General features: G+C 58.7%; 1 protein-coding gene across 6 annotated transcripts in view; it reads left to right on the top strand.

The window, feature by feature from the left end:
• MAD1L1 (mitotic arrest deficient 1 like 1) overlaps positions 1-27,901 on the top strand; it is a 319,048-nt gene that overhangs the window by 188,552 nt on the left and 102,595 nt on the right. For 5 of the 6 annotated variants that reach the window (XM_032394014.1, XM_032394012.1, XM_032394015.1 and 2 more), the window contains one exon: positions 21,537-21,625. In XM_032394014.1, coding sequence (XP_032249905.1) covers positions 21,537-21,625 — 89 coding nt within the window. Of the gene's footprint in view, positions 1-16,248; positions 16,254-21,536; positions 21,626-27,901 lie in introns of those variants that run through there. The other variant, XM_032394017.1, reaches the window with a different exon arrangement.

Genomic DNA, 27,901 nt, shown 5'->3' with positions numbered 1-27,901 from the left:
TGCGGCCTAGCTCGCGTGCGTGTGCGTAACTAACGGGACTGCGGGTGAAGAAACCCGGGGGGAGACCCCGACGTGTGGGTCCACATGCATCATTCCCTCGGCTTTGACCTGAATGGACATGTGCCCGAGGGCCGTGTGTCCATGCCGTGCACACACAGGCGGGAGGAATGAGGATGGAGTTGTGCCGAGCACAGGCCAGGTCCTCCTTCCCTGGCTCCTAGGGGTTTGGAAAGGACAGAAGCTCCCACGGTCGGGCCGCAGGGGCCGCTGCTTCTCCTCGTGGGGATGCCTGAGGGACATGGGGCTGGAGGGTGGCTTTCCCGCCTGTGTTTTCCCTTGTTTTCTGCCCATAAAGTTTCTTTGCATTGTGTAAAACTCCCTTGAGCCCTAACATACTGAAGCCCGGTTCCACCTCTAGACCAATTAGACTGGAACTCGTGGGGGTGGGGGGCCCACTTCTCCCCAGGCGATGCTGGCGCCCACCTCCGTGCAGGGGCCCTTCCCCAGGCGCTGCCGGGCCTTTGGGGAAGATGCTCCTTGGGGAGCTTTGGTGAAACGTCCCTGTGGCTCTAGCCCCGCAGAGCCGGGCAGGCGGGTGGGGACCCGGCTCGCCCCCCAGCTCATTCCCGGCTGTGCCCGGAGGTGCAGGTGCTTGGTGCACTCAAGTGGGATGCTATGGGCGCCTTGCTTTCTTAGATCTGCGCTCAAGCTGCACCTCACGCAGGTTTAATCTCTGCCTTCTGATTGTCACATCTTGAGCTTGTCTCCCGTTTGTGTCTCTTCTCTCTCTCCTTCCCACTTAGCAGCACCCGGCAGAATACAGCAGGTGCTCACTCAGAGGCCTGTGAGCCTCTGCTCTGCCCCCTCCTCCCCGGGCCGTACCTCCTGCCTCCTGAGGAAGTGAGGGCCAGGTGGGCCCCCAGCCGGTGAGGCGGCAGCTCCGGCCCTGCTGTAAACCCTAGTTGCTGTAGGAGCTTGAAGGTGGGGACGGTGGCCAGAGCTCCCTGTGACACAGGGACCGAGCCACCCTGGGTCTTGCTCTGTGGCCCTCACCCCGTTTCGGGGCCAGTCGTGGCGATGGGTGTGATGGGGGCACCTCTGTTCAGGTGTTGGGGACGGCCTGGTTCCTGTGCCACCTCTCCCAGCCTGCTGTCTCTGGGCCCTAAGCTGATTCACTATTTAGGAGAAGAGAGAAAAAAGAATTTAAACATCTGTAGTTAATTGCAGATGACAAGACAAAGACAGTTTGCCTTTCTGTTATTAATTAGCAGATGCATGCTAATTAGGAAGCAAGGCACAATTCAGGGTTTTCTCTTTAAATGCAATTAATATCACAAGGAAAAATGTCCTGGGCCATAGTTGTATCATTAACATCCCTCACCCTAATTAGATCCGGCCAGCGGTGGCTGGAGAAACCAGTTTTTTGATTATAACCATAAAAATCCCTCTAATATTTTATGTACTCCGGGGAGGAAGAAGTGAAGATTTATTTTCCGATTAAAGGGGAGTGACACCCCTTACGACTCCGGGTAATGACACAGTCTTCCTCCTTGAGTCCCGTGCCCCCGGGCTCCTGTGGGCTTGCACTGCCAGCCTGCGGGCCCGTGGCCGGTCAGCCGGGAAGGGCTTGGCGGGAGACGTTCTGGCCGCAGGTGCTCCCGGGGTGTGCGTGCTGTGGCCGCATCCCAGCAGGACAGGGCCTCCACGTGGCCTCTCCCAGAGCGCCAGCCTCCCTGGCTGCAGCTCCGAGATGACCGGAGATGCTGGTGAGGCCGATTTTAAGCCCTGCGAGGGGCCCTGCACAGCGGCGTGCACCTGGCTGATGCCTCTGTCGCTGTAAAAGCAGCGCCTCGGGCCGGGAAGCGTCGGGAGGAGGCGTGTGAGCTCCCATCGTTCAGTGCTGGCAGCCGGCATCCGTACGGCCTGCTGCCCGAGAACCTGGCCTGATCGCAGCCCACCAGCGTTGCCAGCCGCCTTCCAGGAAGTTCTTACGAGAACCTCCTGGTTCTGTGACCGATAGTGACGCGTTTCTCATCCCGGATCCATCCTGCTACGGGACCAAGCCCGGGTTGGAAGACCCCCCCCCTCCAACCCCGCCTCGACGGGAGAACTTCGTCTGTGGTGGGGGAGTCCTGAAGGCTCATGGGGGACGCCAGGCAGGGATCCACGGCTGGCGGCAGCCTGTTCCCCCGCAGGGTTCTGCGCCCCCAGGACAGTGTCTGACTCTCTTACTCGCTGCTGGAGCCCAGTGTGACCCAGTGAGGCGTCGGGGCCCCAGGCGGCAGGCGGGGCACAGGGTGCCCCACGGGCCGGGCCCCAGGAGCTGCGGCTGCACGTCTCAGGCTGACCTGGTTGGTCTGACCAGTCTGCGTGTGTCCCCGTGCCGGCCCCTCTGCCGCAGGCACTCACCCCCAGCGTCTCTGGGGTCACTGCTTCTGCGCCTCTGTACTAGCATCTGGCCGCACACCTGGCTGTCCTGCTTTTCCTCGGGGAGCCAGTGCGGGGGACCGGCCTTCCTGCAGGCGAGCTGTGTCTGGCACGGAGTGAGCACTCCGAGTGTGGTGGGGTTGATTTGGGGTGGGCATCTGCAGGCCGGGTTGGTTCTTGAGTGCCCCGAACACCGATGGTGACAGGTTTATGAATGCGCACTCACCCGGCCTGACGGCGAGCCGGGCGCTGTTCCAAGAGCTCTGCAGACGTCCACTCTCGGAGCCCTGTTAGGTGACCCTGTCGTCACCCACCTTACTCATCAGGAGGCAGAGGCCTGGGTCCCAGCAGGTCCCAGCTCCCGTGGCTTTGCTGCCAGCACACACTTCTGCCTGGGCCTTCAGGACCCCTGAGTACGTGGGACTGTCCCTTGTGTTCCTGACCGCCCTGACCCGTGTGAGCACACGCTGCGTGCTCACTGCCCCCACCTGTGAAGTGCCAGACGCCCGGAGTTGTGTGTGCCCCCCGGAGTGGCTCTGCTGAGTGCTGGCTCCTGGGGATGAGTGCCTGGGGCAGCTCTGTGGGAGCTGGGAAGCCATTTTTAGGGATGGAGGGAGAAGGGCTCAATGAGGCGTATTTAGAAGTTAGCATCGAGCTGACCTGGGGTGCACAGGGCTGCCCCCGAGAGCAGAGTCCCCGGCAAGTGCCTCAGGGCTGGAGGGCTGTGGGTGCCTGAGGGACGTGGAGCTAGTTTCCAGCTTGACGGCCGCCCTGGGGCAGGGCTCACAAGGGCTTGGCGCCTGCTCTCCACAATGCACTGGCTTGTCTGTCCCCCGAGCCCCAGCGTGTGGGTGTCCAGAGTCCAGCCCTGGGTCCTTCCCTCCTCAAGGTGCTCCCCACTGGGCCCTGGCAACGGCCAGCTTGGGGCTCTCTGCCCTTGGCCACGGTGGTCCCGTCTTACGATGTAGCTCCTAAGGGAGAGAAGGGGTCACGCACCTGGGACTGGACAGCTTTCATGGCTCTGCATGCTGGTGGTAAATCTGTCGGATTCAGCGAGTGGGTCCTGAACCCCACTTCCGGGTGGCTGTTCTCTTTCCGCATGCCTGTGTTCACTGAGGCCCCTGCTGTGCTCTGTGCACGGCTTCCTGCGCCCCTCCGTGTCGCCCGCATGCTGTTTCCGCCCCTTGGAATGTGTCTCCGTCGCGCGGGGCCCAGTTCTCCCTCAGCATCGAGCTAATCGTCCTCTGCCTCCCCCTGTTGCTATCCCGCGAAGACATCCCACGTTCACTGGTGGGCACGTGACTGTCACCATGGCCGTCGTCCTCGCCGTGGACCTGCTTTAGATCATGCCGCAGCCACTGAGTGCCGAGTGCTCCCGTGTGCTGGACACATGCTCACCGCTGTGTCCGGACCGTGTCTTTGAGTCCTGACCGCAGACCCTCTGGGTGCCGGTGACCTGGCCGTGACTCAATGAGGGGACAGGTGCCGTGAGTGGGCGGGCGGGCGGCAGGCCGGTGGGCACCGTGGGGCTTGCTCGCGCCAGCTGCCCGTGCGGGAGCGCAGTCCCACGTGACTGAGCCCCGGACTCAGGTTTCAAGTGCTGAGCGACTGGACATGGACCCAGGGAGGCAGCGTGTGCCCCCGGGCCTCTCTCCCGGTGTGGGGGCCGGCCTTTTTGGTTTTGCCAGGTTTGCAAAGACCTAACAAGAGGTTGGTGATTTATTGTCTTAAAAAAATCCATCTGCATCTTAGGGACGCTATCCTGAGAAGATGGCTTCTTAGCCTAGAAAATAAATGTCTAATGGTGTAATTTGTGGTTCTTAATTGGATCCCTGCACAAAAGGAGAAGAAAACTCCCCGGTGTGGCGGGAGCACTTTGGTTTATTCCTGTCTGGAGCAGAGCAACGTGCTGTCGAAGTTCTCAGGGCCATAGCCTGTTGAATATCTGGCAAGGCTTGACCTCTCAGTGTTTTCTGTCCCGGTGAAGCTCGGAGTTAGCTTGTCAGGTCTCACGGAAGAATCCTGCTGCCTTGTGCTCATGGACTCTGTGCAGTGCTGACTTCCCGTCCGCGATACCGGGCGTGGCTCTGGCCTCTTGGTCTTCATGGCCTTTGCTGGAGTTTGGTCTGTTGTTCCGGTGAGTCTTGCATGCTTCTTGTTAGGCCTCTGCTTGGGTGTTTGATCATTTCCATTACTCGCACGTTGCTCTCTGCCCTGGCTGGCAGCCCCACACTCACCACCAGCCTGCCGGGGCCCCTCACGGGGTCGGGGGGCCGAGAGAAGGCGGGCACTGCAGACGGGGAAAGGGACCCCCAACGGGCCCCAGCACACAAAGCCGAGGCGCAGTGAGAATCTGTAACAGCCACAGATTGAGATTGGTTAATTTATCTTTAAAAACCATGGGGCTCCTTCTAGCTGGGGAGACCTTCTCGTGCTCGTCCCGGTTCTAAGTACGGTGTTTGCGTGTCCTTTAAACGTCTCGTGCTCTGCAGTGACCCTCTCTGGCTTCGCTCCTTTTCAACTGCCAGTTCTTACTGTGTCCGCATTATGTGATTTTGCTCCTTACCGTATTATTAAATCCGCCACATCTTCAGTAGCCGCTGCAGTTCCCCTCCCACGCGTTCGCTGCGCGCCTTGCAGGTGTGTTGGGGGGGGAGCTGGGTCGGATGTGGTCCTGGCCTTGGCGCCCATGGTCCTCTGCAGGGGCTCAGCCGGCCTGGAGTCTGCCCGCCAGGGTCTCGCTGCTGCTTCCTTTGGCCCACGGCCTCTGGGGGAAGCTCGCGTGGTGGCTGCAGCCGGACTTGTCCTGAGCCTTCCTGACTGGGAAATGTGGGAACGTGGGTGTCTTGGGCCCCCCGGTGAACCCCATGAGGCAGAGGTGACCTCAGGCGTTCTGTAGCGACACCTTTTCCTCTTGGGCAGCATTCCTGATGTCACCCGTGGAGACAGAGGGTCCAGAGTCCTTAGAACTGTGCACACATTTTCTGGAGAGGGGGTTTCCATTCTCATGGGATTTTCCTGGACTTTCTGACAGTCTCGCCCCCCGGTGTCAACCGTCGCTGTCCTGGAAGGAGGTGGCCTCCTTGCCTCAGCCAACCCTCTGGAGCCCACCCCGCTGGAAGCACGTGGACACCTCCTTCCACGCGTTCCTGGGGGTGGGCTTCCCCTCTGCGGAGCTGGGCCTGGGGCCCCAGAAACCACGGCTGGGCCAGCTGGGTGCTCTCGTTGGCTTCGGTTCTGTTTTCTTTTTGTTTTTTTTTCGGCTAAAACACTGGATTTCTCCAAGTCTGTCTCCTGGGCCTTCCTGTCTTCTCTCACCATGTACCTGCCACTTGCTGCTGGGCTGCCCTGGCCAGTCTCTCCGGCCCTAAGGCTGGTGGCCTCTGGGGCGCTGTCCCAGCCTGCTCACTGGGTCCTCTGTCTCAGCAAATGTGCTGGCGTGGGGGACGGCTCCGCAGGCGTGGAGAGCGGCTCCTGTAGGGTGAAAACTCTGCTTGCACGCACTCTCCACCTGGGCTTCGTGCTCTGAGGTGCAGCAGGTATGTCCCAGCTCGGGGACCAGCTGTGCTCACTAGGAAATGCCCAGGAGAGCCACCGGTGGCTACGGTGGCCTGTCGCGCTGGGTGTGTCCCTCCAGAAGGGATGGAACGTGATGAGGGCGATCTGTTTCGGCCCCTCACCCCTCCCCGGGAAGCAGCCACTACAGGGCCCTTCCCAGATGCATGATGGGCCCAGAGCTGAGCAGAAAGGCGGCCTCTGACCAGGATTCCCACTGTGACCTCGGCGTCGTCTCTTCTCTGGGACACCTGAGTCACCTGCCCCGACGGGGCTCTGGAGAGGCAGCAGCCTGAATCCTGGGACGCAGTGGGCCTTGGCTCCGTCAGCACCACCTGTGGTCCTTGGCCCAGGCGGACCCTCGTGCGTCCCGGGAGCAAGTAATGAAACAGACTAGGGGTTGGAGCATCCTTCTCTGGTGCTCAGCAGTGCTGGGTTCACTAGAATCGTGTCGAGGTAGGGGCCCACTCCCCTGCTCCTCCTGCCGGTTGTGGCTTCGTGGAATTGGGTAAGGCCCTTGGGATCGAACTGTGTATCCTCCCAAATTAAACTGAAACACACGGTCTCTATTTAAAGGTTATGCTCTACTAGCGAACCAGCCTCGAGTACCATTAGCATTCCTGACGCTTTGGAGCTGTGAGTGAGTCTGGCAGGCCCAGCCCCCTTGCAAGGAGGGAGGGACCGACCTTGTCACCAGAGGAGACAGGCAGCTCAGAGGCTGGTCCATGCTCCTCCTGGCTTGCTGCCACGGAGGTCTGTGCCCGGTGCTTGGGCAGCTCCACCAAGGAGCCGTGTCTCCTGCGCTGTGCACGGATCTGCGTCTGTTGAGGGCACAGACCCTCTAGAGAGCTCCACCTCTAAGTGTTCATCGGTCCCCCACCTTCTGGGTCTCCACTCAGAGGTGAGTCCTGTATGGGAGGCTGCACTCTGGTGTATCTCCAGCCAGACTCATGAGAAGAAGGGGAGAGAAGACACAGATTACCAGCATCAGGAAGGAGAGGGCGCAGTCATGCTTCTTACCATCCTAGTGGGTATAGGTGCGTCTCATTGTAGTTTGGGTTTGCATTTCCCTGATGGCTAGTGATGTGGATAGAGCATTTCCTCACATACTTGTTGGCCATTTGTAGATTTTCTTTGGAGAAATCTCCTTTCAGATCCTTTATCCATTTTTAAATTGTTTTTATTTTCTTTTGTCTCTTTGTTGAGTTGTAAGACTTCTGTAGGGTTTTTTCATAAATTATAGGTACTCAGTCCTCATCAGATAATTTGTGAATTGTCCTCTCAGTCTCTAGAGAATGTCTTTTGGTGTGCACATGGTTTTGGCTTTTATCCATTTGATCTGTTTTTTCTTTTGTCATTTGGTGCTCTTGGTGTCATATCTAAGAAACTGTTACCACATCCAGGGTCACAAAGATTTACGCCTGTGTTTCCTTCTAAGAGTTTTGTAGTTTTAGCTCTTACACTTAGGTTTTAATAATTTTGAGTTAATTTTTGAAGACGGTGTGAAGTAGGGGTCTACCTTCCTTCTCTCGCACATGGCCGTCCAATGGTCCCAGCCCATTTGTTCAAGGACTGTTGTTTCCCCACTGAAAGTCTCAGTACCCTTGTTGATAATCATTCGACCGTAGATGCTTGGGTTTATTTCTGGATTTCAGTTTGGGTCCCTTGATTTGTATGTCTGTCCTTTATCAGCACCACGCTGTTTTGGTTACTGTCACTTTGTGGTAAGTTTTGAAAGTAGTAAATGTGAATCCTCCAACTTTCTTCTTTTTCAGGATTATCTTTGCTGTTGGGGTCTTTGTAATTTCATATGAATTTTAGGATCAGCTTTGCCATTTCTGCAAAAACAGGACTTTAAGAGGAGTTGCGTTGAATCTGCAGATCACTTTGAGGAAGATTGCCATCTTAACAGCATTAAGTCTTTCAACCCATGAACACAGAATGTCCACTTATTTCGGTTTACTTTCATCTGTTTTAGCAGTGTTTTATAGTTTTCAGTGTGTACGTACTTCCTCCTTGGTTATACGTATTCTTGAGTTTCCTATTCTCTGTGATGCTCTTGTGAATGGAATTGGTTTCTTTGTTGATTGTTCATCACTAGTATGCAGACAAGCCGCCAGTGTTTGTGTGGTGATCTTGGTTCCTGCCACTTTGCCAGATTCTTTTAACTCCTAATAGTTTTTTGTGAATTGTGTAGGATTTCCTGTATATGGGATCATGTCATCTGTGAGTAGAGATAGCTTTACTTCTTCCTTTCCAGTTTGCTGTCTTTTGTTTCTTATTCTTTCCTAACTGCTCCAGCTGGAACTCCAGTACCATGTCAAATGGCAGTGCTGGAAGTAGACATCCTTGTTCTGTTCTTGATCTTAGGGGGAAGCTGTCCGTCTTTTACCGTAGAATATGATGTGAGCTGTGGGTTTAAGTAAATGCATTTTATCAGGTTGGGGAAGTTCCCTTCTATTTCTGGTTTGCCGAACATTTTATCATGAAAGTGTGTTGGATTTTGACAAGTGCTTTCCTGCACTGATTGAGGTGATCATGTGGTTTTTCGCTTCATTCTGTTAAGGTGGTGCATTGCATTAGTTGGTTTTTGTGTGTTGAGCCATTCTTGCATTCCTGGTGGAAAGCCCACCTGGTCGCGGTGTAGGACCCTTTCAGATGCTGCCGGTGGGCTCGCCACCGTCTTGTCGAGGTTGTGCGCCTATATTCATAAGGGCTCTTGGTCTCGGTTTTCTTCTCATGTGGTGCCTTCTCTGGCCGTGGTATCAGCTTTATGCTGTCCTCGTGGAATAAGCTGAGAAGCGTTCCTCCTCCTTAACTTCTTGTAAGAATTTGGGAATTCTGTGTTAATTCTTTTATGTGATTGGGAGCCTTCGCCAGCGAAGCCATCCGCTCCTGGACATGTCTTTGTTACTGATTGAGCCTCCTCACTTGTCATGGGTCTGTTCAGATTTTCCATTTCTTCTGGAGTCAGTTTTGGGGTTTCTGTGTTTCCAGGAGTTTGTCTGAGTCGTCCAGGTGGCCTAACAGCTACTCCAGGATTCTCTTACCGTCCTTCTTACTTCCTAAGGTCAGTGACTCTGCTCCCACTTCTGCCGTCAGCGGATGGGCCCCCTTCTCTCTTCCCTCTGTCGGTCTAGCTGATGTTTGACGGTTTTGTTCATCTTCACTTCTCGGTGGCCATGCTTTTCCCTTTCAGGACGTGAAGGGGGTTTTCCCACTGACTCTGACTCGCCTTGTTTCCCTCGAGCTTCTCGTGTAACTTGTCTGTTTTCTCTGCTTTTTCTCTGCTTTTCCAGCACTTTCTTGGTCGCTGGGTGGAGCGGTTTGATTGTGATGCGCCTTGTTGCACTTCGTGGTGTCTCCTGTGCTTGGGGTTTCTGCATTTCTTAGCTCCATGGACTTGCTGTCCTCGTCCTTTGTGAGTGTCCGGTTACCCACAGTTGGGTGCTGGGACTAGTCCCCCAGCCCACGTGTGCTCTTCTCATTTCTGAAAATCCTCTCTCTCTCCCTCTCCTGTTGTGAATCATTCCTGTTGCTATGTCTCCAGGCTCCCCGACCTAATCTTCAAGCAGAATGACCTGCATGTTTTTATTTCCAGCGTTGCTGTTTACGTTTCTATAAAGTTTGCCTCGGTCTTCCTTTTTCCCCGCACATTTATACTTAATATTTGAAAGTATGGAATTCAGTTATGTGACTGTTTCGGAGTCATTCTGTGCTCCTTCTACACCTGTGTTGGGCGGATGCAGGAGACCTGTGTATTCCTGTGAAGACCCGTGAGCTTTGTTCAGGTATGCAGTGAAGCTCCTGAGAGATAGTCCCATCTGCCGGGTGGCATTTTGCTGACATTCCGGGCTGCCCTGGGGCAGTGTTAGTTCTGGGGCTAATTACCACCAGCCCTGGGCCTCAGCCGCCTTGGGCGCTCTGCCTGGTGCCCCGTGAGTGAGGGGCTTTGGAGTCTGGCTGGACGGAGGAGGTGCTGTTCCCTCTTGTCCCTTCTCCTGGTTCAGTCTTCGGTCTGGGCGTCTTTCCTGTCCTGCGTCTGCCAGTCAGGGTTGTCTTTCATACTCTGGGTTCCCTGCACATGTCCTGCACTGTGAGGTCTGGCTGCCACGGTCTCCCCGCACTGCTGATTCTGCCTTCTCAGCAGGGAAGGCGAGCTGGGGCGCCCAGCAGGCCTGCCTCGTGCTTTCTAGCCTTCCGGTTCTCCAGAGGCGGCCTTGGCCGTGGGAGCCTCTGGCCCAACTCTTCACCCTAGCCTGTTGTGCCCCTGGCCTCCCTTAGAGCACTGGGCATTTCAACCAGAAGGTTGATGCAGAGTCTTCCATGACACAAGGATTTGCAGGAATAAATGTAGGAGATCACAGTTCATGTACTGAGCACTTCCTGATACCAGGGCCTTTGTCTGATTGTCCGGGGATGGGGTCACCTTATGTCCCCCAGCCTGATCAGGGCTCCTTCCCTGCCCCGTGGTTGTACGGATGGGACCTCAGTCTCCAGACTGTGGCCCTAGACCTCCTCCTGGCTTCTGGGTGCTGAGCCTCCTGTGGCCTCGGCCCACGGTGCCCTCCAGGGTGGGAATAGGGGAGTGCTGGTGTGTGCTCTGCCTGAGGCCGCCTAAGCAGATTTGCCCTCGGAGGATTTGGGAAGTGAGTCCTGGTCTGGAACCTTTGGGTAAATGGTAGGTTTCCGATCCCTTTTGGGAGGCTATCCAACCTTTGTTGTATTAATCTCTGGTTTGTAGAAGGGATTTTCACTTCTGTATATATATTCCACTAACCTTTGTAGACTGATGGGATGAAGAGCAGTAACTTTGAGAAGTGGTGTGGCCTCCTGAGCTGTGACCTAGTCCAGAGACCTTGTCTTGTCCTGTGTCCTCCTGTCCTGTCCCCACCACAGACCCACCCTGCTGCTCCCCTTCTTCCCGCACCTGACTGGTGGGGTTTGGCGGCCAGTTGGTGGTGCAGAGATCTGACCGCACGGCGTCCGCACAGGTGTCTGGGGTTGGCTGCAGCCCGTGCTTGCCTCCCTGACTTCAGCGAGCGGGGTCTCTGATGGGAGGATCTCGGTGGTTGAGCCCCCCACGCATTTCCGTGTTCTGGATGCCTCCGTGCCTTTGCCCGCACTGTTCCCGCTGCGTGGCATCCCTTTTCCCCCGGGACACTCCCTCTCCTTGAGCCTGTGCCTTCGCTCCTGTGGACAGGCTGCACACGACTCTGTCCAGCTGCATCCGAGGCGGTGGCGTGATTTCTCAGCCGGCGCATCTCCCCGCCCACGTAGACTTGACTAACGTTCAGACTCAGATGTCGTCCCCTGACCTGCCTGCCGGAGAGCGAGGGTTAGGGCCGAGCCAGGCGCCCCTTCGACGAGAGCCTTCTCTCGGGCGCTTTGGTTCTCGGTGGCCGCCTGGGGCTGTGAGGTTGCTGGGGGTGTGCAGACACGGGTCCAGGGCGCCCCCCTCGACCCCGTGTGGGGGTTCCACAGGCACCGCCCCTGCCGCCGCTGCCTCCGGGCTTGGAGTTGACGTAGATGGGACAGACGGGACATTCAGGCACGGGCTTGGTTTGCGGGCCTTCCGACGGTTTTGCTCCCTGCCATGAGTCTGTCACCGGCACCCTTGACAGCAGGTGACTTGTACGGCCCTTCCTCCCCCGGCCGCTGTGGAAATCCCCGTAGTCAGGAGCAGCTTAAATATAAGACCAAGGAAAACGGAAGGACAGTGATGGGTGAGAACGGTATTCCTCCGCGTCAGCGGCCCTGAGGCCGCGAGCACGCCACAGCGACGCACGTTTCTCACGTGACACACGGTTCTCTGCTGTGAACACGAGGCAGTATCGTCCTCCCTGTCCCGTGGCAGGTGTCTTCCCGCAGAATTCGTTGCCGCTGAGAGCGTGCGGGAAGCGTCTGTGCTGCTTCGTCGGAGGCCGGAGGGTCCGGGTTCAGATCACAGCCGGCCGCTCTTGCACCTGCACAAGCTGGGGCAGCACGCCTGGGATCGTGCCGTGTGCCCGGGAGGTGCCAGCGTGTGCGGCCCGAGGCACACGAGGGAACGCTCAGTGACACGGGCCGCCGGCCCCGTGCGGGCGAGAGGTGCCCTCAGCACCAGGCCTGGCTGGCACCCTCCCCAGTGAGAAGCTGGCGCCGAAGCCCCCGCAGACCCTCCAGCCGCGCTGGGCTGGGCGTGCGGTCGGGCCGAGCCTCGCCGCCTGGGGGTCGCAGTCCAGGTGCTTAGCGATAGGGAGTCGGCTCCTGTCACTGCCGGGGGCGGGCGAGCAGCCCCCTGCTTCCGGGCCCTGGGCGTGCCTTCCGCCCACGGCCACCCTGGTGGGGAAAGTGGTGGGCCAGCTGCGGGGCTGTTGGGCTGGCGTCCCGCAGATGGTGCGCCCTTCGGCTCTTGGGCCTCTGTGGCGCTGACTCGTTCCCTCATCAGCGGGGGGTGGTCCAGCGTGGGGGCAGCAGAGCAGCGCACAGCGCGTCCCGCCCACTGCGGGCTCTAAGTAACGCACTTAAAACAAAGCGACTGCGCCCGTTTGTGCGCCTGTCGTCTGTGGCTGCCTGAGGCAGCAGTGGGTGCTCCCTGCCGGGCCTTCCCACTGCGGGTGTTCTGACCCCTGGTTGAGAGGGTGCCTAAAGCTGTGTCACCCCCAGTTCCTGGGCTCGATCCACGTTGCGGTCGGGGCCTGGCTTCCAGGGGCCTTTGCGAAGGCACCCTGACATGCGGGCACCAGGCCCTGAGGAGGCACAGTCCCCTGGGAGGCAGCCGGGAGGCTTCCAGGGAGCCCAGTCCCCCCACACCCTGGCTGTGGGTTCGCCAGCAGAGGCTCCGAGGGCAGCCGTTCCCGGCGCTCTCTGCGGTCAGCACGTGTGTGCCAAAATGCGGGATGTTCCTGGCGGCCCCTCGCACCAGCGCCTTCCCTGTGGCCTGGGGCCAGGGTCCAGAGCTCTGTCCCCCCCGATCTTGAGCCAGGACCCCGAGTGGCACAGAGGCAACACCTGCGTTCGGTCGACAACTGGGCGCACACCAGGCTCGTGCGCCCGGCCCCCACGAGGGCCTGGAGGCCGGTGCTGCGGCGGAAAGCCGGAGGGCCTGGGGAGGACCCGTGGTCGGGGCATGTGCCGCCGCGTGAGCCGCTGGCTGGGGTTGGTTATCGAGAATAGAGGCTCGACTGGGTGGCCTGTCCTTTGGTGGATGCTGGCCTGGGCTCTGAGCCAATTACTGGGTATTTTTAGTGTTTTCTTACTGTTTGAGTTAGCGACACGTGCACGTGGTGTGAAGTGAGGATCGTAAAAACAAGGCAAGATGGTAGCGCTCAGCCATCTTCCTGCCCGGCAGGCCTGTGTGCTGGAGGCTGCTGGCTCCCAGTGTCTTGTGCGGGCTGAGAGGTCCCTCCTCGTGCAGCCCAAAGTGAAGCAGTCAGGTGCTCGGGCAGTTCATGCCCTTGGCATCTCGGTGAGTGGCGGGCTCGGTTTCTGTTGGCGTCAGAGGCAGGGGGGCTGGGGGCAGCCGGACCTTCGGCCAGGCCGGAGGCGAAGTCCCCTCAGGGGCTGCTTCCCGGTCCCCACGAGTGTTCAGCTCCAGGTCCAGCATGAAAATGGCAGGGGGGTGTCAGCCGGCCCTTGGCTTTGGAGGAACGTTTACCTCCTTGGCCTCAGCCTGCTTGCCTAGGGAACAAGAAGCAGTCTCCGAGGGGGCCGTGGACGGGGCTGGCACGTCTGGCTTCCCCGGAGGGGGTCCCCAGGGGCGCCCACCCGTCCCAGAGTATGAGCACCGTCTGCCAGCAGCCGGGCTCCATGGGTGTTCGATTCGTTTGGAGCAGCACTGCTGGTGATTACGCCTGTTAATTTGGAGAGCGAGCCCAAGAAAGGAATATAAATTTGTGTGTTAACTTCAGAGGCTGGAGAGGCAGAGCAGTGTCTCTCCGGAAGACAACGTGTGGAGGTGAAGCAGGGAGCTCTGCGGAGTGGCTCCCGCCGGCCGGGGTGGGCCCAGGACCTCGTCCAGGGTGTGCGTGGCGCGTGGGCCTCGCCCTCATCGCGGGCGCTGCCCTGGGCCGCGCGCTGTGTCTGCAGACAGCCCCTCCGAGGGGCCTCCCCTCCAAGCCCTACCTGCGGGCCAGCTGCGGTTTGAGAACGGCTCGCGGAACGGCCCTCATGGTTTTGTCATTTAGGAAGTCTCTCAGAAGATGCAATCCAATTAGTCCTCTGTTCTTTTTTTTTTTTAATACCAACTCCAAATACAGATTTTTCTCAGTCAAGTATGAAATAGGTAGTTGCAGACTGCAGTATTAATGCATTTCCAATTTTCACTTCTTCCAGGGCCAGCTCCTAGCAGCGTGGCTCCGCCTGGGCCTCTGGGCCGGGCCTCCGGGTGGAGGCGGGCGGTGCCGCGGGTGGGCTCTGGGCACCCTCCAGACGGGTGGCCGTGTGGCACTGCAGGGAAGGGGCCCTGGCTCTGGCGTGTGCTGGGCCCTTGGATGGGCATTTTCCTCTCTGTCTTCTCACTTCCTGCTCAGACCTCAGGAACAGAAGGTATTGCCCCCACTTTACAGATGAGGACATTGAGGGTCAGCCTGTTTGTGAACAAGCCCAGGGGCTCCCGGACAGTGTGGTGTGAACCCCCCTGGGAGAGGGGCCCCAGAGGAGAGGCTGTGGCCGCGGACGACCGTGCACCCCGTGCCCAGCTGTTCCCGAGGCACCCACAGCAACACTGCTCCCATTCCTCCCCCAGTAGGCCCTTTCAAAGCCCGACTGGTTTCCCTCCTTTTAAGTATAAATCCGTTTAAGTACTTTGTGAAATTGGGTGTCTGGTGGGTAAACAAACTCCAGGTCTTTTTCCTCCCTGGATGGCGTGCTTCCTTGTGTCTTTACCGTGGCCCCACTCCCTGCCCCGGGCTGTCCTGGTCCAGGCCTGGCCGGTCCACCACCCCCAAGGCTGTGCTGCGCTGGGCCACACATGCAAGGGACGTGCCAGGCCTGGGCTTGTGCTGGTCATCCGCATGCTCTGGACCCCTGCCTGTGGGCCTGGACCTCCTCCTGCGTGCCATGTCTGAGCTGGGAATTGGTAAAGAGGTGACCGGTGCACACCCACCTTCAGGAGTTCCCAGGCTGGTGGGGAAGAAAAGTCCTGGAATCACACGGTTGAACAGTGCACGGGGGCTGGCACTCCCGGCTCGGGAGGACTGGTGTGAAGGTGGCCTTTGGGGTGGATCTGAATGGTGATTGGGAACTGACTGGCAGGCACATACGTGTGTCTCGTGTGCTGGCCACCACCCCGGGCGGGGGAGCCAGGAGGGTGCGGGCTCTCCGAGGGCAGGCTGCGGCAGTCCCTCGTGGGCCTCAGGACGTGTGGGCTGTAGCCCTCGGAGGCTCGGGATGTCAGGCTCCAGCGGGGCGGGAGAGGGTGAAGTGGAAAGCCTATTAGTTATGAGTCAAGCCTACAAGTTAAAAGGGCCTGTTTGGCTTTGAACGCTGTGGCATAAGTCAGCATTTCTTCCTTCTTTCTTGGAAATTGTCCAAAAGTACCAAGAAGAATGAAAGCCAAAAAAGGCAAACCTAAATTTGGGCCAAACAGAACTTCAGCTAAAACCCAAGCCCCTAAACGGGAGGGGGCTGGCCCTCAGCGGAGGCGGTGGTAGGGGTGTGCGGGGCGAGCCCAGAGGTGAAGCTGCCCAGAGAGAACACTGCTTGAAGGAGCAGCTCCGTGGACCGGCCCTGCTGGTGGGGGATACGGCCGCAGGGGGAGATGGAGACGAGAGCTTGCAGCTTCCCCTCTTGCAGAGAGAAGTCGGGAAGGTACATGGAACTCAGAGCCACCTGGTCAGGTTTGGAAGAAGAGAAGGCACCCCGTCCTTTCTGCAGTGTGCCCTTTTGCACAAGCTGGATTGAATGAAAGTCACCTTCACCAATGAGTAATAAAGGCAAGATCACACAATTTGGTAAGGTCCAAACGTTTTATAGAAAAGCAAATATCAAAAAATTTTCACAAAAAAAATTAACAACCTGACCTTGAGCAGACGAAAACTATGAACATTTTGCCGCGAATCCGGGGTGTCTGTGAGGCTGGAGCAGAGGCTGAGCTGGGGCTGGTGGGCCTGAGGGCCGGGTGCATGTCTGCAAGGAGCGGCGGCCAGAGCCGAACCCACAGGCCTGGAGGACTGAAGCCAGCGTGGAGGTCAGGAAACGGGACCAGGCAGATGCTGTGGGTTCGGGAAACACGGAGTCCGTGTGTTTAATGGAAGTTCTCCGGAAGGAAGCAGACGGGAGCGGACATGGTAGTGGCAGCGTTCCCGCCGTGGAGGCTGAAGGTTAAAACATTTGAAGTTAACGTCGTGTAGCGAGAGCACATTTAGCTGTCGAAAGTGAACAGTAAGAAGGGTCACACATCGGTGGAGGAGGCGAACAGGGACTGTCGAAAACAGAGAAGTGCAGGTATTATGTCAAGGGAAGAGTTATAAAAGCAACCATTAGAACAAAAAGATGCAAACTCATTTCACACAAAAAAGTAAACAAGATACACAGGCTACAGATAGATCATCGATGTTCAGAAAGCGCAGAGATGGGGAGAGATTCGGGCGAGTCCTCGAGGACGCCAGCAGTAGGAGAGTTTGTGACCCATGATATTTCGAGTGGGCCAAGAATAAGTGATGGAAGGAACAGTCCGTTTTAGATAAAGCCCTCAAGCCCAAAACTAGAGAAGACTCTTCATAAAGTGCTCATAGGAAACGCTCACCAGAATTCACCGCATATTGATGATACAGAAAACCTTCCTGAACTCAGACAGGTAGAACTAATGCAGACACGTGATGAATTTGAGATTATGAACAAAACAAGAAAGAAACAGAACCCAAATCTCCGTCTTCAGCATTTCTTGGGTCGAAGAAGAAAGGATATCTGGAAGTGCACAGAATCCAGAAAACACATCTCAGAGCCTGTGGGAAGCAGAGCAGGGTTGAGAAGAAAAATTGCAGATTAAATATTTATATTATTGAGCAGGAAAGCGTGAAGAGAGATAGATTAAAGACCCCGCTCAAGAACTCAGGAAAGGGAAACAAAATAAGCCCTAGTCAAGCAAAAAGTAGGAATTTGCAAAGATCAAAGCCGAAGTTAATAAGAAAGTGAAAAACAGTGGAAATAATAAATCCAAGTGCCCGTGCCCGAAATAAAGCCAGTTCAATGTATGAATCCCCCACAGTCCCAGTGAAAAATGAGTAGACGCACCCCCCCCCCCACGTGAGGGCTGAGGAGAAGCAGAGTTTCTGGCGGGGAGGGCGTGCGGGGCTTGCTCAGCAGCACCCCGCAGGTGCGGACACGCACGTGGTCCCGGGGCTGGGGCTCCTGCACTGGACCCTCGTGAGCCGCGCCTCGACGGTAGGGAATAGAGCAAACACGTATGTAAATCTCAAAAGAATAGACGTGAGTCGTACCACAGCTCAACTGAGATAAAAATCTGAATGAAACGAATACTTCGACTCCGGAAGTGATAGAAACGTTAGAGGTGAAATACAGGTGTTGCCCAGTGGCCGCCCTGCCCTCCCCCCGAGAGAAGCAGCAGAAACCAGTCGCATCGGGCTGAGGCAGTTTTGGGGGGGAATCTGTGAGGCCGTCCGAACACGGACCCCGTGCGTGCCGCGCGCGCTGACCGGAGCTCGGAGGGGGAGGCTGCTGGGCGGTGAGCGACGACTGCTGTGTGGGCGCCCTGCGCGCAGGGGCTCAGGCTGCCCACGGCTCGGGCACGGAGCCCGCAGCCCAGCCGCGCCCCACGGCTTCCCCCGCACTGGGCTCCTGGATTGTTTGTGGGGCGAGTGCTCCGTATTTGCTGAAAGGCGTTGGACAAAAACCCAACGTTAGTTTTAATAAAACGTGAACATATGGATAATTTCTCAGCATAATAGAGTGTGTCTATTTCAACCCCAAACTGACATGCTGTAAATAGGACGCTACGAACTTCCGCTCCAGGGACACCGCAGACCGCTCGGGACGTCCGGGGCTCCTGGTGTGGGGGGCAGCCCCGGGCCCAGGGGAGGGGGCCGTCGCTCTCGCAGCGGACGTGACAGCGCCGAGCCCGCTGGCTGAGAGCCGCTGCAGCAGCCCGAGCGGCGGGCACGGGTCGGGGCAGGAGTGCTGAGGCCTGCACGCACAGACACCGACGAGACGAGAAAGCGCACCCGCGTGCAAGAGCAGCAGAGCGGGGTACACAGAAGCCCCCGCCAGCCACCCCCGGCGCGTGCGCGAGGCTGAGGCTCCCCCGTGAGCCAGACAGGTGGCCGCGTGCTCACACGCTGACTCCCCGGTCCGAGCATTTAACCCAATCCCAGTGTTTTCTGAAAAGGTTTCGGTTTTTGTTTTGTTGAGGTGCTTGAGGGCAGGGATGGGGTGGGAGAGAGGAAGGACCCTGGAACTGTCGCGGACAGGATGGTGGATGGAGGAGGAAGTCAGAAGCAGACGCAGAACTTGGTGACGGCAAGGGGATGTCGCGCCTCGGGATCCTCGTATGGGGACGTTGGGGGCCGGCGGGGGGACCAGCGCATGCAAGAGCGGCCTCGCCACGGCGTTGACTTCATGCAGTCGGGTGGGAAGCCGCGCAAACCTTCGTCCCTGGAGACGGGTCAGCGAGAGGTGGGAGTTCACGGGGCCGCAGACATGACCCAGGAGGCTGTCTCCACGCTGGTTTGGAAATCTCTCCAAAATAGATTAAAGGGCGCCTGGGTGGCTCAGTTGGTTAAGCGACTGCCTTCGGCTCAGGTCATGATCCTGGAATCCCGGGATCGAGTCCCGCATCGGGCTCCCTGCTCGGCAGGGAGTCTGCTTCTCCCTCTCACCCTCCCCCCTCTCATGTGTTCTCTCTCTCATTCTCTCTCTTTCAAATAAATAAATCTTAAAAAAAAAAAAAAATAGATTAAGTGAGAAAACCAGAGTACCAAACAAGGTGAGGCTGTCTTACCGTTTTTCTAACAGTAAGTGAAGAGCTAAGTTAGGGGACGAGCCGATTCCTATTTGCAGGCGGAAGCACAGACCGTCCTGGAGCCGCACGGCCGGACGGCTCCAGGTGGCTGCAGCTAGCGCCGGGGTGACTAGGGTGCTTTTGCCGAGGCCTCTGGGGTGTGTACGCGTTGTGTCCCACATCTGACCCTCGGGTCCTGAGGCTGCATAGCGTTCACAGCACGCGGGGGGAGGGGAGCAGGCCTGGGCCGGGACCGTGACGTCCCTGCGGAGCATCCTGTCTTGCGGCTCTGCAGACCGGCTTTGCTGCACGAGCACTCGGAGCTGTGAGGTGTGAGCCTGCTCTGCTCAGGACACGGAGAGGGATCAGCCCAGACTGCGCTCGGGCTGGTTCTGTGTCCTTCCAGGAGAGTCGGCCTGGTCCAGCGAGGTCCGTGTGTCCACTGGCCTGTTTGGCTGTGGCCAGGAAGAGGACACAGGGACCACCAGCTCCTGCGTAAGCATCGGGGCGGTGTCAGAAAGGAGTGGGGAGCCTGGCCAGTTCAGGGAGGTATATGTGTGGGAGGAGCAGGAAGGGCCCCGGCCACGGTGGACGCCGCTTCTCCGCGAGTATGAGCAGGCTTTGCTCCACGTTGTGGTGCTGCGGCGGGGTCGCCTCATGCCTGCCCTGTGCAGGGGGACTGTGGCCAGTGGGCACTGGCGGGCATGTGCCGGGACTCTGACTCTCTCCTTTCCTCTGGGGACTTCGTGGAGGCCACTCCCACTCGAGCTTGCTCTCCACGACCAGCAGGATGGGGGTCACCCACGTATGTGACCTCGATGATTAGTATCAGGGTTTCATACAGACTGGACGCCTCGGGCCCAAGAAGTCCTAAGTAAGCTGCCCCAGGGGGACGTTTCCAGGAACAGCCTAGAGAGGATGTTTTCGAGAAGGCTGCTCCTTCAGGCCCAGGAAGGCAGACACGTGGAGACACACTCTGCTCCCTCAGCCCCGGGCCACGCTGATCTGTCAGCACCCTTCCCACAGACGCTGTTGGTGCCCAGCTCAGGACAGCGGCATCGTCCACGTGCTGGTGCAGGACGGGGAGCTCTCGGCCGCCCCGGTGAAGGGGCAGGGGTTTCAGCCGTGCGGCCCAGAGGGTAGTGAGGCGGGTCCGCAGACGCGGACTGGACACGTCATTCCCAGCCTGGACCTTTGGGTGGGTGTGACAGGAGGTCTCTTCCTGAAATCACCTGCCCCCTGGCGTGCAGTCGGGTGGGGAGGTCGAGTGGCCTTCCTTTGGGGCATCAGGACAGGCGGCTGCGGGGAGGGGCCGCTGCGGGAGCTGTGTGCAGGCCACCCCCCGATGAGGTAGGGAGACTCGTGTCTGCCCTGCACCCCCACCCCGTCAGCTCCCCCTGCAGCACTCACCAGACTGTCATGGTCGTTGTCCCGTTCAGGGGCTTCTGTGGGGCTCTGGAGCTTGAGACACTGGTCAGCTCACACCCATGCTTCTTTCTGCAGCCGACTAAGGTCATTTCTAACGAGCACTGACTTGTCAGAGCCCCTCGGGGACGTCCGCCCCGCGGACCGGGTCTTGTGTGATGAGGAGTGGTGAAGGCTGACAGGTCCACGTTCTTGGTGGTGAGCCCGCCACCCACGGGGCTGCACCTGCAGGAAAGCCTTGTGAAAGACGAAGGCCCCCTGCCACCTCTGCCGGCCTTCCTGTTCTCTCACATGACACAGGCTGAACGCTGCGAACTCGGGGGCACTCAGAGCCCCCCACCATCTGAGATTCCCACAGGAGCCTCGAAACCCATGTCTGCGCCAGAGCAGACCATCCCGGGTGCACGTGAGGGGCCCACCGCCCCCCTGCTTTCCTGTCTTGTTGCACGGTCGGTCACCGAGCATCCGTTCTGGCGCAAGAACTGAGCGGACAGCGGTCAGAAAGACTGACCCCGGTCAGACTGACGGGTGCAGAGCCACATCTGCGAGACAGGGCCCCGAGGAACAGCCCTGGCGTCCTGAGCAAGGAGCTGGGGTCGGGGAGGAGGCATGCTCTCAGGGAGCAGGAGTTCTGGGGGCTGTACGCAGACTGCAGGCTCGCTCCCGTGCAGGCCCCCGCCGCTGCCCCTGTTCCTGCACCTGGACCACAGGCAGGAATCCCCTCCCTGCTCCTTCTCCGGCTTTTGTGCATCTCCAGTCCCCATTCCCTTCCAGGCAGTCTGCGTCACCTGTCATTCTGCAAGGGAATTCAAAGCAGCAAATAAATAAGATACCATGACTATTAAAGCAGATCAAAGCATTGGTAAACTTGGACTATGTTCTTTCCAGCTGCTGGGACCCCCTTTCCCCAGATTTTGATGTTTCCCGTCAGCATGCCCCAGAGTGAGTGTGTGTCTGCTGCCGCCCCAGGGGTGGGCGCCGAGAGGGATGTTGTGTCTGGCGGGCTGTGAGGTCCGGCCGCCCCAGGTCCCCGGGGCACAGGGTAGCCCAGGAGACGGCGGCTCTGCCCCCAGTGTCACCCCCTCCCCCTGGGAGCCGGGCGCAGGATCTCCGGTCTCGGGGCCCGTGGGGGCGGGTGGGGCGGGGCGGCCGCAGCCCCTCCCGCTGACCTGCTTGTGCTTCCTCGCAGCTGGAGATGGAGGTGAAGATGCTACAGTCTCAGTCCAGCACCGCCGAGCAGAGCTTCCCACTGTCCAGGGAGGAGGCGGGCTCGCTCAGGTACGTCAGCACCGGCGGCCTCCGGGCCTGCCTTCCCGAATCGCGCTCCGTCCACTCGGAGTCCTGCATGGACACTAGGCTCTGCGCCCCCAGCACTGAGGGGTGTGCCGGGTTCTGCCGTCTGCGCGGGGCAGCAGGGCCTTGTCCGGAGCCGGGCACAAACGGCCTTGTTTCAGGAGAGAGCTGCTCACAGGGCGCTTCCCGAATGTCAGCCAGGCCACCTTCAGTCCGTGTGTCCGGCCTGCTCAGAACACGCCTGTTTCCCCAGAGGCTTTCCCGATCCTCCTGACCCTGTCCTGACGCAGCACGCCGCCCACCTCCTGGGCCGGGAGAGGTAGCAGGTCCTGAAGGAGGAGGTTTTCAGGGACACCTTGGTGGAGCTCTGAGGGCCTACTCCCAGCTCCCCTTGGCTCCCCCAGTTGGCCCTGTTGTTTCAGTTTGTTACTGGAAAGTGGCCGATGGGCAAATAGATGGCGTCTCCCCAGAATCTCTGGGTGCAATGTGAGTGCAGGCCAAGCAGCCTGGGTTCTGGGGTGCTCTGAGCGCCTGCTGCCGGCCAGGCACAGGGCGCCCGGTTTCCCATCCTCAGGAGCTTCGGCGGGTTGGGGAGGCGGGGTTGGGTGAGCACCCTGCTGCTTGGTGACATGCTGGGGGTTGGGGCGTGAGCTCGTCAGGCCCTGTGTCCCGCTCTGGGGCTGTTTGCTCGTCTGCGCTGGGCGGGCAGCCCTCCTTTGCGGGTTGTGAGAACCGGTGCGACATGATGTGTCAGCCGTGGACTCCCCCATGGGAAGTGTGTGGGTGCAGGAATGGCCCCCCTCTGGGTTCCAGGTTTCTCCCGTCGTTTCCGGAGCCTCTCTCATGTCAGGACCTTGGCCTCATAAATAGTGTCACTGGGGACCCCCCCGATTCCGCAGTCGCCCGTTTGTTATCCTCTGACTTGTTCAGATGCGAGTGTGTGCTGTGGGTGTCCCCCGGGCTGAGCATGGGGACAAAGCAGGGTGAGCAGGGGCACATCTTGTCTGTCTTCCTGGATGTTACAGCGTAATGGGGGTCAGGGGGGACGTCGTTCGCATAAAATCATGTCAGCAGCGTGGGGCTGCCAAAGCACGGCAGAGGTGCTGCGAGAACCGGTGTCCATGGGGGGCTCTGGCGGTGGGCCAGGCGGGGATGGGGACCCAGGGGTCAGCGGGGAGGCGGCAGCGTGTGAGGGATGCGGGCGTGCCGTCCAGGCCCTGGTCTGCTGTTGGCTGCGCTCATTTGCATGGGCTGTCACGCTTTGGGTGGATTCCTTTTTATTTATCTTTAAGTTTTAAATAAAAGGCTTTATCAGTGATATCTCATACATCAAGATCAAAGCTTCCCGCCCCCACCGTTTCGTTTGGTGAAAGCAACTGTGGGAGACGAGCCTTTGTGGCTAATTAATCAAAACTGGGTCGGCAATTATGTGGACCACTTGCCGGGGCGCGTGCACATGGCCCTCCGAGTTTCTGGCCGCTCCAGGGAGGGCTGGAACCACGCGTGACAGCCCTGTGGCGAGGGTCCCTGCTGGGCGGGCTCCAGGGTCCGCCGAGCACAGCCACGGGGAGCCCCCAGCCCCGGCCCTTTCTCGGGACCAGTGGCTAGGAAACAAGGTCTGTGAGGCCCTGCCAGCCCCTCAGCTGCTATGGCGTGGGCGGACCCCTCAGTTTACCCCCCAGTTCACCCCGCCGTTCACCCCACGGTTCACCCCAGGTTCACTGCCCCATTCACCCCACGGTTCACCCCGCTGTTCACCCCACGGTTCACCCCCCCGGTTCACCCCGCTGTTCATCCCCCAGTTCAACCCGCTGTTCACCCCACAGTTCACCCCAGGTTCACCGCCCCATTCACCCCACGGTTCACCCTGCTGTTCACCCCACGGTTCACCCCCCGGTTCACCCTGCTGTTCATCCCCTGGTTCACCCCCCGATTCACCCCACGGTTCACCCCGCTGTTCACCCCCCAGTTCAACCCCATGGTTCACCCCGCGGTTCACCCCCCAGTTCACCGTCAGGTGAAGTGCGTGGGGTCGAGGATGTGAGGTCCAAGTGATGCATTAACTGTGCACACACGGAGTGTTGCTGTTTAACCAGCAAACCAGGGGAACCTGCGCAGAGATGGACATGGTTGCTGTGGGCCTTTCCACCGGAAAAAATCCTGGTGCTCTCTTTTCTGCTGTCACGTGGCAGCCAGATCCTGAGCGTGGTCTGTGCATTCAGTGGCCAGGTGGACTTCAGTCCCCCGGAGTCGCGTGTGGCTCTGCTGCACCTGCTGGCCCCTCCCCCTGCTCTCGGCCCAGCCCCAGGCGGCCCTCTCCACCAGCCCAGGACCCCTGCTTCGGGGATGGCAGGCACCGTGCCCCCTGGTCCCACCCACACCCTTTCCAGAAGGCCAGGTGCTAGACTCTTGTTTTTTAAAAAATCTTGTATTGAACAAGTCCTTGTTGAACACCCCGTCTTCTGTGCACCCACGAGTCTATGATCAGGAAGACACAGGCCCTGCCCCCTGAGCTCCCAGAACGGTTGGGCGATCTCAGAGACGAGGGCACCGCTGGACAGGGCCATGGCAGCCCGGCCCCCACCCACAGCCCAGGCCTTGAGGGCAAAACTAGCCTCCCTGCGTGTCAGACCTGCCGATGCCTCCTCCTTTCAGACCTGGGGCCGTGGGCCTCAGCGAGTGGTCCTGGTGGAGAGGTGGTGCCGCCGGGTGAGGCAGTTCTCCAGCCCTGGTGCTCACAGGCCATGAGCTCCTGGGTCAGCACCGGGTGTCTCAGGGGAGGCCGGGGAGGCCGGGGCCAGCCCACAGGAGTCTCTGCGGCCTCACACTCCCCGCCGACTGGCAGCTCCGTTGGGAAGTCGGACGGGGAAGCCTCTGGTCAGCAGGACTCCTTCTCCTGGGCCACAGGCACCCCTGTGAGCAATGGCCTGACCACCAAGCCTGGGCCCCTCTGCCAAGCCCCTGCTCCGCAGGCTGGAGCTTGGTGGCCTCTCCCGAGGGCTGGGTGCCAGGCTGCAGAGACATGCGGCGGTGGAGGGGTGTGCCTCTGTCCGTCTCTCTCGGGGCCTAAGCGTCTTGTCCTTGATGCCTGTTGCCACCTGCTGCAGGGACCTGCTCGGGCCTGTGCTCCTGTGCTGTGCAGGGCGCTCAGCGGCCTCCGGAGACCCTGCCCTCCAGTCCTTGGGGATTCTCTTGGGTTGTTCCCGGATTATTTCTTCTCTTCGGTTTCTCTAGTTCTTCTTTCTGAGACTAGTATCATTTGGGTGTTGAACTTCCTGAATTCGTGCTCTGTTTTAAAAAGATTTTTGGTCTTATTTTCCATCTTTTTATTCTACTTTCTGTAACATATTCTCAGATTTATCATCCTGTTCTTACTGTATTTCTACAGTGATGTTTCCTAAAATTTCTTGTTGTTTGGTGGTTGTTCCTTGAATATCCTTTTATACTTCAGATGCCTTGTTGAGGCTTCACGAGCACACTGTGTCCGCTCTGCAGCTCTCTTCTCTCCGGGCGGCCTCTTCTCTCTTGGCTGCTTCCGTGGTCAAGTCAGCGTGGCCGGTGTAAACCAGACCTTGCTCTCTCGTGCTGGATGCTGTCCTCAAGAGTGTGGTGGGCCCGGCCATCTGCTCACGGTACAGGTGGGGCCCGGAGGGCTCTGCTGGGCCACCGCACGGGGCCTCGGGACTGGTCGTGTCTTTGGGGAAGATCCTGTCTGCGAGGCGTAGCTGCTGCCATGCCTGGGAACTGAGGGGACAGGACGGGGAAGCTCAGCATCACTATGGAAACCTTCCCGAAGGCCCCCGGTCACAGCAGTGACTTTGCACTTTATCTGGTGTTCCTCGGCCCAGAGACCCGCTATTTTCTCTCTCAAGAAAATAAACCTCTGGTGTTCTTCTAAGACAGGGAGAGAAAAGGGTGACAGAAAACACAGAGATGCTGGCTTTTCCAAAGATCTCCGTGCCCCCTTCTGGTCAGTCATCCCGTTCTGGCATGCCCTCCCCTTGTGACTCCAAACCTGGCATGACACACAGGCGGGCAAGACCTGGAAGGGGAGCGAAGGCGGCCCACGTGGGGCCCTGGGACTTGAGCAGCGTGGTGGTGAGCTCCCCGAGCCCCTGGACCAGGAGCTGCAGAGGCTCTGACCTGGACCAGCTGCAGGCACACACCTGGGAGGCTCGAGGGAGAGCCTTTCTGACAACCCCCGCCCCACGACCACCAGCAGGGGCACTCGGGCCCCACAGCCCGTGTCAGCCGGGCCAGTGGGGACCCACCTCCTGCACCCCCAGAGCAGGCAGAGTGCCAGCTTTGTCAGCAGGGCGAGGGCAGCCGGCCTTCTGTGGCCCCCTGGGCAGGAGCCGCCGCCACCCAGATTTCCCTGCATCCGAGAGTTGTAGCAAGACCGCAGGGCCTGCTCCCCGCCTCCCACCGCCCCAGGCTCAGAAGGCTCAGCAGGAAGCCTGCACTCCGACCTGTAGCAGCAGGGTGGCCCTTGTTTTCCCATCCCTCGTGTCCGTGGGACCCCACTGTGTGCAGGGTCCACCTCTGCCAGCATTGCGTGAGCAGGGCCCACGGGTAGCGGGACTTGCACCTGCTTCCTGGACTCGCACTGCGTCTACACGGGGCTACCCGCCAAACGCAGATGAACTCGGTTGCAGGATATGGTAAAACATCTCCGATCCTGCCCAGAGCCAGGCTGTCGTAACGTGAACGAGAGAAGACCGGCTGCAGGGCAGTGGCGTGGGCGGTAGAATTATCTGACAAGGATCGTGGAGCAGCCGTCGTAAAAACGCGTCGGCGAACAGTTATCAATCTTTAAGCAAATGAAAAAATGGTAAACCTCGACAAAGGAGAAATTAGTTTAAAAAAGAAAAGAAGAAGAGCCCAACAGAAATTTTTGTATACCTGGAAAATCCAGCCACCAGAAATGCAGACTTCACAGGGCAGACTCAGCAGTGGGCCGGGGACGGAGTCGTGACCTCCGAGGCAGACGGACAGATGGCATCAGTTAGAAGGATGCAGGAAACAGGCTGACAGCTGACAAACGGGAGCGGAGCCGCTGGGATCGGGGCCCCGGAGATAAACATGCATTAATTGGAGCCCTGGAGGCAAGAGAAAGACTGGAGCTGGAAAAATATCTGAAGAAACAATGCCTGAAAATTCCTCGGATGCAGTGAAGGGCATGAACATACAGACTGAAGAAGCCGGGCGAACCGCACACCCAAGTACAGCCGGGGAAATTCACACGCGGCACATCCTGATTAATATGAACTTAGAGACAGAGTCTTGAAAGGAGCTGCAGAGAAACGCTGCCCCGTGCGCGGGGACGCCACTTGGAGCAGCGTGGAGCTGGCCTCGGGGACCACGGAGGCCGTCCTTCACGCTCTGAAACAAGCTGTCCGCCAGGGACCGTGAGCTTCAGGGCCAGCAGAGAAGCCAGATGTCCTCGGAGTGCCAGTAACAGAGACCCTGTGCTGAGCGGCTAAGGGAGCGCCCCCAATAGAAGGACAGGTTGACAGAGGGGAGGAGGGCAGTGGCGTGGGCTGTCCTCCCCCAGCGTTCGCTGAATGGCACTCGGTGGTCCGCAGCCCGTGGCCGCACACAGCGGTGGCGCTCCTTGCATGTGGGGGGCCGGGCCCCGGGGGCAGCTCCGCTTCCGCTCCTCACCTCGGCGTCCAGTCAGTCATGCCGCCGGCCGAGGGACCACGAAGGTGGCTCCACAGTGTGCTGTACGCCAAACCACTGTCAGTAAATACAAAGGAATCCTAAAAGCATCCAAGGAGGGCAAAAAATGAGAAACAGAGGCATAGTCAGAGAACAAATAATACCGTGGCAGATTTAAGCAGGAGCAAATCGGTAACTACTTTTAATGGAAATGATCTAGATGCACCAGTTAAAAGATGGCGATGAGCAGGTGGATAAAAGCACAGACCTCTCCTGTTCTGCTGACGAGGCTCCCTGGGGCCACAGCCATCTAGGTAGGGTGAAAGGGAAGGGTGAAAGATGGGGCACCACTCACACATTAATTTCTTCATGTAGGCATAGCTGTCTTAACTAATATCAGATAAAATATACTTGAGAGCAAAGAAGGTTGTTGCAGACAAAAAGGGACATCACACGAAGACCAGTGTAGCAAGAAGACATGATGACCCCGAGTGTGTTCACACCAAACAGCACAACTTTAGGACACGAAGCAAGAAGCGGTAGGACTGACAGCAGGAACAGACGATCCACGTGCACGGCCGAGGCCTCAGCTCAGCTCAG

Source organism: Phoca vitulina, unplaced genomic scaffold (genome assembly GCF_004348235.1).
Source record: "Phoca vitulina isolate PV1807 unplaced genomic scaffold, GSC_HSeal_1.0 scaffold79, whole genome shotgun sequence".
NCBI lineage: Eukaryota > Metazoa > Chordata > Mammalia > Carnivora > Phocidae > Phoca > Phoca vitulina.
Note: the sequence above shows the minus strand (reverse complement) of the source record. Positions and strands in the feature narration are given on the sequence as shown.